This window comes from Nansenia antarctica (genome assembly GCF_963989245.1).
Source record: "Nansenia antarctica genome assembly, chromosome: 11".
Taxonomy (NCBI): domain Eukaryota; kingdom Metazoa; phylum Chordata; class Actinopteri; order Argentiniformes; family Microstomatidae; genus Nansenia; species Nansenia antarctica.
Genome location: NC_137681.1, coordinates 18,704,073 through 18,714,275, shown reverse-complemented (window position 1 = coordinate 18,714,275; position 10,203 = coordinate 18,704,073). Strand labels below are relative to the sequence as shown.

Sequence of the window (10,203 nt, the reverse complement as noted above, 5' to 3'; positions counted from 1 at the left end):
AGCTTTTTGAAATGCATCAGTGAATAAAACATCTCTGAAGGGATCAAGTTGCCATCCAGTACCACTTTTCTTTATATTTAATAATCCTTTACAACTAATCTAAATCAAGCCACTTTTACATCATCAATGTCACATTGTGCCCTGGGTTTCTGGTGTCGTTCACAACATCTTGCAGTTCTGGTGTATGTAGTTCATACTATCTTGGGGTTTTGGTATTACATTTAGGCTACATTTTGGCATTTAGCAGATGCAGGAGTTATCCAAAGTGGTTTACAGTGCCCTGCGTGAGTAATTGGGCAGTCAAGCATTTTTTCTTCTTTCGGCCCAACTCTCCAAAAATATTTGCAATGAGAGTGGTGTAATTTCTGAATGGTGAAACCACTATGTACACAAATACCATCCAATAAAAGCGGACAATCTCTACTTTAACCTCACAGTAATTGTTGGATTTCAAATCCAAACTTCTGGAGAGTAGAGCCAGAAGAACAACAAAAGCCTCACTGTCCCACACTGCAGGGCACTGTAGTTCGAACACATCTTGGGGTTCTGGTATTTGATGTTCACACCATCATTGTCTTGGTGGAGGGGTATCTGCAGCTCTTGCGTCCGACGCTGGACACCTTCCTGCTCCCACTGCTCTTCGCTTTAGAAGCAATGCTGCCCCCTCCCTCAGACGCTGTCTTGCTGCCCCGCATCTTTTTGTGCCCCCCGCCCTCTTCCCCCCCGCTCCCCTCCACCTCCTCCTGCTTTAGGTTCTGCAGGTTGTGGCAGACACAGTTCTGTTCCTCCAGCAAATGGTCCTTACTGTAACAAAACCACTTGAACGAAGCGTAGAAGAACTCTGTGAAGCTGGACAACGCCGAAATGACGCCCACGACGAAGTAGAAGCAGAGAAACACCGTCTTCTCTGCGGGCCTGGAGGGGAAGCAGATGGTTTGATTTATTGATTGATTGACTGATTTGACCATAGAAAATGATATGCTCTTATATTTAATTAACCCTTATGTCTGTTTAGGATAGTAGTACTGTAGTCTTTAGCATAGTAGTGTTTAAGTAGATTCACATAGTAGTGCAGGCATAATAGTACTTTCTGCCTGCACTATTAAAAAAAAACAGAAACTCAAGGGAGCATGTATCAGAAGTGATTTGAAATCTCACTCTTGTGATGAGGTAGCCCTGTCTAAAACCTTGTGTCCTGTCCCTCAGACCTTGAGGATGTCCTGTTGGCATAATGGTAGACATTTGGGTCTTCCGCGTGGGAGACCTCGGTTTGAACCCTGCCTGTCACCTGTATATATACCGTGTGCAGGCTTGCCCACGTTGTTTACCTGGAGGTGAAGCAGTCGACGGTGTAGGGGCAGGGGAAGCGACTGCAGGGAAACTGGGCTTCCACGCGGAAGCCGTAGAGCCACCACTGGCCCACGCAGAAGGCCACCTCGGCCAGCAGACGGAAGGCCACGTTGATGATGTAGAGACGCCTCAGGTGGTGCTCCTCACGGGCCTCTACACGGCTCAGCTGACTCGTCCTGGGGAGGAGACATTGAGGAATGTACTGTGTTATCATCGTCACTATCAGTTGAAGCTCGTAGTCGTAGTTGGTGGAATCTATGGGCATCTCACAGTCACAGACTGAGCAGTAAACCAATGTGGTTGTGTAGCAGAAATCAAACAATAATCCAACAGTACTTGAACAGTAATCCTACAATGATACAAGTTGAATAAATAGACAGCAGACAACATTTAAAAAGGCAAGACTACTGTTAGATAAGGCTTCGGGACGCACATGTACACACACACACACACACACAGCTATCCTTGACACTACTAACCTGGTGCTCCCTAGCCCACGGGTCCCCTTCTTGTTGTGGTGATGCACGGCGTACATGAGGAAGAGGAGGGACGGCGTGGAGATGAGCACGATGTGGAACACCCAGAAGCGGTACTGGGAGATGGGGAAAGCCATGTCGTAACACACCTGCTTACAGCCTGGTTGGAGGGTGTTACACGCAAACTCTTCCTGCTCATCGCTAAAGAGGTCGCTGGCCACGGTGCCCAGGATCAGGATACGGAAGACGAGCATGAGGAGGAGCCAGAAGCGGCCCAGCATGGGAGAGTGGGCCTGGAGAGCATCGAAGAGGCCACCGAGGAAGCCCCACTCACCCATGATGAGAAGGCTAGACCTGGGCTCGTCCCTAAGCTCTCTGAGGGACTGTCCACTGGAAGTCAGTCAGTTTCAGGTTGAATGGTGTTTCTCCTCCACGTTAATTTCTTCTCGTTTTCAGATATAGTTCAAGATATCGAGTCTTAGTTAATCCTTGTGAGTCACTGAAGTATTTCAAAATGTCAAACTCTCCAAGCCAGAAGCTATCTGCTCCATCAGCCACTCCTTAAAGCAGCTTTAGCAATACCATCTGAATTATCATGTGAGGGGGTTGATAACTGGTTGAACCCTGGACAGGTCCAACCCCTTACATGATCTGAAAACAAAACAGATGTTTTGATTGGGTAACAAACAAGTGTACAATTCTCTTTAGGGCCAATATACTTTAATCTACAATGTGAAACAAGACAAATGCAGGCTTTTGAGTGAGTAAGAACTTGGTTGCCATGACTTGATAAACAGGACCAACAGGTTGCCTGGGCCCAGTATTTAAAAACGTTGTATCTAGATCAGAATGATTCGCAGATTTCGAGTAGTTTGGGGGAAATCAGCCAGTTGGATCTGATCCAGATTAAATGTTTAAAAAAATACTTAGCCCTGGCTATTGATAAACAGGACCAATGACTTGATTGCCTGATCCTGACTGACAGCCCTGTTGTTGTACTCTGATGGACCTGAACAGACTACTACCGATGTGGTCTCCTCCTATTGATAGCCACTGCCCCCCTCCAGGTGGTCACAGTCTTGTATATAATGTGTGCCTCTCAAATATGTAGGTGCTACCTACATACATGTATCTACTGCAGTAGAGGCTGGTGGAGGCAGAAATCGGAGGATCTTATTTCACAAAGGGTTAGGGTTCTACACCATAAGTAGTTCCTAAATACACAAGTAAATAAATACCTGTATTCAGCTGCAAGTGTTAATAGGCAGTCGTCGAACCCAGTGTCAGCTCAGGGACCAAAACCTCTGCTCTGCACTTGGTCTAAAATGAGGAGAAAGAGAGAGGTCTTGATGACACGATCAAACAGGCATTTACATTGAATGAATAAATACTGTATACATTGAATAGATTCCTGAAAGCATATTGATATCAGTAAACAAAATACCAGGCATGCTGTACATTTGACTTCATCTGGCCTGGGGAAGAGGTTTTTATTTTTTATATGACTTGAACATTGGATCATGAGATGAGATGAAGTCCCCAACAAATCATTGACCCGTAAATGACGAAAACAAGCTGATGCCTGTACTAGTAGGAAGGCTGGTTGAACAACTGTCTAGCTTCTTTCACATGCGCTGGCACATAAGCCCAAGCGCGCATACACACACACACACGCACACTGAGCTGTCGAGAGCTTCGGGCACAGTGTGCACAAGTGATTACAAGTATGAATCCAAAACCAACACCCAGATTCCTTTGATGATCAAGACCATCCTTAATGGCAGTTACACTTTGCCCACACGCCCTTCCACAACGGGATGTTCTTGAACAATATAAGCGACACAGTTCTCCAGATCATCTCTCATCAACACCCTGAAAAACTACAACTAATCCTGTCCAATGCTCAGCCGTTAGGAATGAGATATCCATGACTCTGAGAGAACTAGTTCTCCTGACGGGTTTTATGCATTCAAGTTGTGACGAGCCAGTCAAAGCCGACCTCAGCTGGATCTGGTCCCCTCAGTCTTCTGCATGGTGATGCTGAGAGGTTGATGGGAGAGAGGGGGGGGGTGGGGGTAAGAAAACTGATATGTTGTTACCCCTCTCCTTTGCACCCTTCACTGGCTCCCGATAGCAGCTCGCATCAGATTCAAGACCCTGGTGATCGCCAACTGGGCGGTAAAGGGAACAGCCCCTTCCTACCTGCAAGCAAGTCACCACCTAAATACTCACTCCGCTCTTCCAACTCTGCTGGCCAACTGGCACCACCGCCTCTACCCGGTCACCACCCTTTACTGTCCTGGCACCCTGCTGGTGGAACGAGCTTCCCACTGCTGTCAGGACTGCAGAATCACTCCCTATCTTCTGCCGTAGACTGAAAACCCATCTCTTCAGGCTACACCTTAACTGTGCCTCCTGAGACATCTACTTCCCCTCTACAGTTTCTCTACTGTTATAAAAAAATAAAGAAAGAAAAAAATCTTCCTTCTTCTCGAACTATGGCTGCCAATGGCCCCTGGCCTGAGCATAGATTACGTTTTCCTGCTATGACTGGTGGATAGATGATTCACTTACTTATTCAAATGTATTTGTTGCAAGTCGCTTTGGATAAAGGCGTCTGCTAAACGCCAAAAATGTATACATATTAAGAGTAAGAGTTGTTGGTCTGTGCCAACCTGTGCTGCGCGTAATGATTGTTGGTTTAGGGCGGCGCCGGCGACGCAAAGGAAGTTCCTGCCGTGTCCTAATCTAGCATATCAAAGCATTCCCTAAACATTAGTCAGCATGTTTACTCTAGAGGGCCTGTTCTTGATGAGCTCTTCCCTAATGACAGGAAGGGTCCCTCTTTAGGGCTGCTGACGGTGGCTCCACTGGCCTGTCTGGGGGTCGCTGTAGAGGAGGCGGTTCAAAGGTACATCACGCGACGAGCCTTCGAACCTCCTCCTCTACACTCTGACAGCCTTGCCTGCACCCTGCAGTGAAGACAGCCGTTAGCTCCCTGAGTGAACGCCGTAAGGCTTCATCTCAGCGAGTTTGTGCATGTCTTCTAATGTGGGGAAACCCAGGTTCGAATCCCGGGGATCACAGGAGCAGGGTACACACTGAGTGCAACACAGTCTGGAACGCCACCCTAGCCCAGCATCAGTAGGAGAGACTAGCAGCTGTCAGCATGGCTGGTAGGATGGTAGGTGGGCTAGGGCAGGTCACAGGGCACACCAAGGGAGGGGAGACCACCCCATCACCAACAGAACTGAAGGATAGCTACAGTACAGACTTGTGTTTGTGGTATGTAAGTTGGGTAGGCCAGACAGTTGACTTTGTGCATGTATTCAATAGACATCGTATTAGTATAAGACTAATTATTAAGACTAAGTTTTTTTTTTTTTTTTTTTAAATGGACATGGTCAATTACTTTATTTTTTTTTTCGCTTTCGGTTTCAGTCTCACTTTGTCTATGTATACTTGGCAGGAGAGTGAGAGAATAAATCAGCAATTAGTGGAACTTCTCCTCCACCAAAACCCTACACAACAAAACTCTATAAGCACATACCATATGTATAGTTACACACTATGGACAAATATACAGTGTATCCCGTCTGGTAAATGAAGAAAAACAACTTATTTTCTTTCGAAAGCATCAATCAGCACCTCTAAGTCAATTTGACATGAATTCCAGTTAAAGTGTATTAGACCCAGACAAACATGGTGGGTCTTGGGACATAACAGTACACAAACATACTTTTGTAAATCAGCCAAAAGACACTGAAAAGATTTAAACTGGTTCTGCTGGTTCCATTGGAGGTAAAGTATGAGTCGCTTTCATTTCAGAGAAATACACTCATTCTCAGTCCCAAAGAAGTAGTTCATCTACTCTAACACTTACCCCAAGATGAGCCTCTAGGTGAGACGATTGTTGTGCAGTTCTCACATAGAACTTTGAAATAGTACCTAGTCATGAGATGAAGGGTTCCAAGCTCCTCCTTCAGAATTACCAGCTGATTTGGATGGGAAACTCACATTATTAATGTGTTACGTACTATTTAAAAAATACACCCACTCCCTCACATACATAATGTGAAATTACTGGGTGAGTCAGATTTGAAAAGACATCCGTTAGCCCCTAGGCAGAAGAACAACTTGTTCTGTTCGAAACAAACCAATTCACCTACTTAAAGAAACACAACAACGGGAAATATTTTTAGCAACTAACTTTATTTATTATACAAAAATGTAAAAGACATCCAGCGAAATATTTACAAGACAAGACAAGACATGGATATAGAAAAAAGTGAAGACCAAACAGGTTTCAAGAAAAGGGAGACTAAAACTAATCAGGTCATGTGACTAAAATCTAACAGATCTGCTCTCCCTGTATTTGGCCTGGCAGTAAAAGGACAAAAAGAAGAGTTTTAGACATATTAGCGAGGGAAGGAGGAAGATGTCTACAAGTCAAAGTCTTCATCGGAGTCAGAGTCAGCGTAAGTGACCGGTTTCTTGGCACGGCCAGTCTTGCTCCTGGCTGCCACGGCAACGGGTGCCTTTGCTTCCTTGTCTGAGAGTTGGAAGCTGTCGTCGTCGTCGTCATCCCATCTCTTGGTTTTCTATAGGAAGAGAGAAGGAAAGAGAGATGGATCAATAATTGAGCAGATGGAAGTGAGGGTTTCGAAAGCGTCTATATTTAACTGTAGCCACTTAACTTCCATGGTACCTAAACAACATGGGGTCAGGATCAGTCAGGGTCACATACAAGTCACAGCTACAACAAGATGAATTATCAAATATGAGTCTCGTGAATAACACATTGTATACCTTCCCTCACACCATTCCATGCATTATAAAGAATGTCCATCAATACCGCTACACTGTCAACACAGTAGCCCTACTGGAGCAGCGGCGGTGTGGAACCACTCGCATGAAACAAGTAGCATTGCCAGAGGTGTTCAGTGAGTGGGAGACCCAGGTTCAAACCCCAGTCAGGTTGCAACTCCCCCCTGACCTGACTGACCTTGCTGGTGGCGGTGGTGGTCTTCTTGGCCTTAAGGCGGGACATGAGGTCGTCTGAGCTGCTGTCCGACTGCTCGCTGTCCAGGACTTGTTTGCGTTTAAGGCCGACCTTCTCCTTGGCTGGGGGGGCTTTAGGCGGCGCGGGGGCCGCGGCCTCTCCTTCTGAGTCGGAGTCCAGCGCTGCTACAGCAGCCTTCCTGGCTGGGGGGGCTTTAGACGGCGCGGGGGCCGCGGCCTCTCCTTCTGAGTCGGAGTCCAGCACTGTTACAGCAGCCTTCTTGGCTGTAGGCTTCTTGGCTGTAGGCTTCTTGGCTGTAGGCTTGGAGGAAAACATATCGAGGACAGACGGCTGCTTCACGTCTGGAGGGGACAGAGGGTCGACAAGGTTAGGAGTTGGTATAGAGATAGATATGGATGTATTATTCCTGACCTCAGTTCTCCAATCACTCAAAGTTAAATTTCTCTAACTAGTCAAATCTACAGCACTGATACTCAATTGGTGGCCCGGCAAGGTGAGTTTCAGTGCCCCCCGCCCCCCCCGACAAACAAAATTACTAAACCAAAGTAATTGAGAGTACACAGTCACGTAAAATAGGTTTGACATTAATATTAGGCTACACTTTATTATTATTATCATTATTATAAAGGCCTAAAGTTTTTCCTGACCCTGTGACCTAACAAGGTCAAACGGAGCCCTAGTAATAGAAGCAGGCAGCTAAGGTGACAGAGATGAAGATGTAGGAGCTTGCTGCCGTTACCTGCAGCTTTCTTCCTGGGAGCGGCAGGCTTCTTGGGGGCAGCTTCTTTAGCCTTGGGGGCAGCTTTGGGCTTGGCGGCAGCCTTAAATTCCACCATGGCGTCTTCATCCGACTGAGCTACAAAAACATAAACATAAAAACACATTCCGTTGACTACTCCGCAATACTTGAGGACTCTCTTTCCTATTGTTTATTTCTTACTTGTATGTGTTATTTAGCCACTAAAGCACTCCTAATCAGTTGAACGGAGGGATATACTTACAGCTGGATTTACTCTTGGCTTCTTTCACTGTGGTTGATTGGCTTTTCACCACTTTCTTCCTAAATGAGGAGATATTTAAATCATTTCTTGAGCACACCAGCAAAATCACTGCAGTAAATTTCACAATGAAGCAAGTGTGGAATGCTTCAGCTTAATCCATTGCACGTATTTTTTGGCCACTTAGTCATAAAGTAGGTGACTCTTTTTAAGACAAGAGAGTGTAACCTATCGAATATTAGCTCTGTGGTAAAGCACTTTCTACCACTCAGAGTAAGTGTCTAGTTCTCTCTGCAGCCACTCACGTGGGTTCGGGGGCCTTGGGGGGACGCGGTGCAGGAGAGTCCGCCTCGCTGTCCACCACAGTGTTGGGCTCGGGGGCGAAGGAGTCGTCATCATCACTAATGACCGCTGCCCTCTTAGGAGCGCTCTTCTTCCCCCGGTCGTCATCACTGGACATGCCGTCCTCACTGTCCTCACTGCTGGACATGCTGTACTTCACTTTGCCTTGGGGGGGGGGACAGCATGATTCAATTCAAACTTTGACAATCAGTAGTTTATGCTAATTTGTTTCGTGGCCAACAACACAGACAGGACGTTACCAGACAATACAGGAAAACAAAAGACAAAGGTGTCTTGTGTTATGACTGTGTTTATAAATAGTGACCTTCAAGTTAACAGATGGGCGCTAACCCTAACCCACATTGGTAGAGTGGGTGCTAGACATTGGTACCCCGATCACTGTGGACAACCAATTTAGCCTTTGCACTACTGCTCTTTGCACACACCCCTGGCCAATGTGAACACTCAATTACCCTTTGCACTACTACCTTTGCACATGCCATATTTTTGCACATTTTTACATACCTCTTTTTGATATAGCCTCTAATTTATGCATCTGCTTAAAGCAGCTTACTGCTAACCATCTCCTGTATATACAGTACAGGCCAAAAGTTTGGACACACCTTCTCATTCAATGCGTTTCCTTTATTTTCATGACTATTTACATTGTAGATTCTCACTGAAGGCATCAAAACTATGAATGAACACATGTGGAATGATGTACTTAACAAAAAAGTGTGAAATAACTCTAAATATGTCTTATATTTTAGATTCCTCAAAGTAGCCACCCTTTGCTTTTTTGTTGTTAATAAAATATATATATTTTTTGTTAATAAAATATATTATAATAATATTATATATATATATATATATATATATATATTATATTATTTCACACTTTATTGTTAAATACATAATTCCTATGTGTTCATTCATAGTTTTGATGCCTTCAGTGAGAATCTACAATGTACCAAATAGTCATGAAAATAAAGGAAACGCATTGAATGAGAAGGTGTGTCCAAACTTTTGGCCTGTACTGTACCTCTACCCACCGTATACAACACTATCATGTTTTATATCACTATTTGCACTTTTGGTTAGATCAGGGGTGGGCAATAAAAAAAATTCCCAGGGGGCGAAATGAGCAACTGAAAATGATTGTGAGAATAAATGGGCTTCAAAATAAAAGCAATGCGGTTCTAGTCCACCCATAAGATAATTAGAAAATTATTAAAAATATTTTTTTTATTTTATTTTTTTATTATCATGCGATCTTTCGCGGGCCGGCCAGAATCAGAATCGCTGTACGGCCCGTACAATGCCCAGGTCTGGGTTAGATGCTAAACGGCTTAACAATGTGTGCAGGACAGCCACATTCCATCCCATGCATTACAATGAGCCCATCTTCCCATTTCTGCCTCCACCAGCCTTCCCTGATGGACGGCAAGTAGGAGTAGGAAATATCTAATTCAACACCGTCAGTAATCAAGCTATCTAAGCTCCATCTAAGATGGGCCTAAACAGAGGTCAACTGGGGTCACACAGACAGTTAGAGAGGAAGTGATTCATTCACTGACTATCAGTTAAAAAACCACCAATCATTCCCCATTGTGAGGAAAAGGTCAACAGACAAATACACAGACTAGCCCAAGTTCAGAGACACTTGACGGCAAAAGGCTGCAGTTTATTACAGTACGTACTTACTATGTCATGTTAGATTTGTATACACCTAGGATAGATTAATTAGATACAGATTGATATGACAGACCAAATACATATGGAGTGAGACTGATATGGTGAGAAGCTACGGTTAGTTGTTTTTGAAAGGACACTTTTAACTGACTGACTTCTTTTAATCTACTGAATTCTGTTGGATTGTTAGTGATTTGAGAGTTTGGGGTTAGTTGTTCAAGAGGTAAGAGTTAGTTGTCTGAGAGGTAAGAGTTGGTTGTCTGAGAGGTAAGAGTTGGTTGTCTGAGAGGTAAGAGTTGGTTGTTTGAGAAGTTAGGGTTAG

At 44.7% G+C, this 10,203-nt stretch overlaps 2 protein-coding genes across 2 annotated transcripts in view; both read right to left on the bottom strand.

Moving 5' to 3' along the window:
• Positions 1-560: 560 nt before the first annotated feature.
• LOC308167943 (gap junction delta-3 protein-like) lies at positions 561-2,164 on the bottom strand (the record flags this gene model as incomplete). Its single annotated transcript, XM_080542422.1, has 3 exons — positions 561-915; positions 1,329-1,526; positions 1,830-2,164. The coding sequence occupies 3 exons, from the start codon at positions 2,162-2,164 to the stop codon at positions 561-563; spliced, it is 888 nt and encodes a 295-aa protein (XP_080398548.1).
• A 4,104-nt stretch (positions 2,165-6,268) lies between these two features.
• Positions 6,269-10,203, bottom strand: part of top2a (DNA topoisomerase II alpha) — a gene marked incomplete at both ends in the record, with an annotated part of 21,561 nt that continues 17,626 nt past the window's right edge. Inside the window, 5 exons of the mRNA XM_080542421.1 lie at positions 6,269-6,427; positions 6,832-7,190; positions 7,589-7,705; positions 7,851-7,909; positions 8,153-8,354. Coding sequence (XP_080398547.1) covers positions 6,269-6,427; positions 6,832-7,190; positions 7,589-7,705; positions 7,851-7,909; positions 8,153-8,354 — 896 coding nt within the window. The remainder of the gene's footprint in view (positions 6,428-6,831; positions 7,191-7,588; positions 7,706-7,850; positions 7,910-8,152; positions 8,355-10,203) is intronic.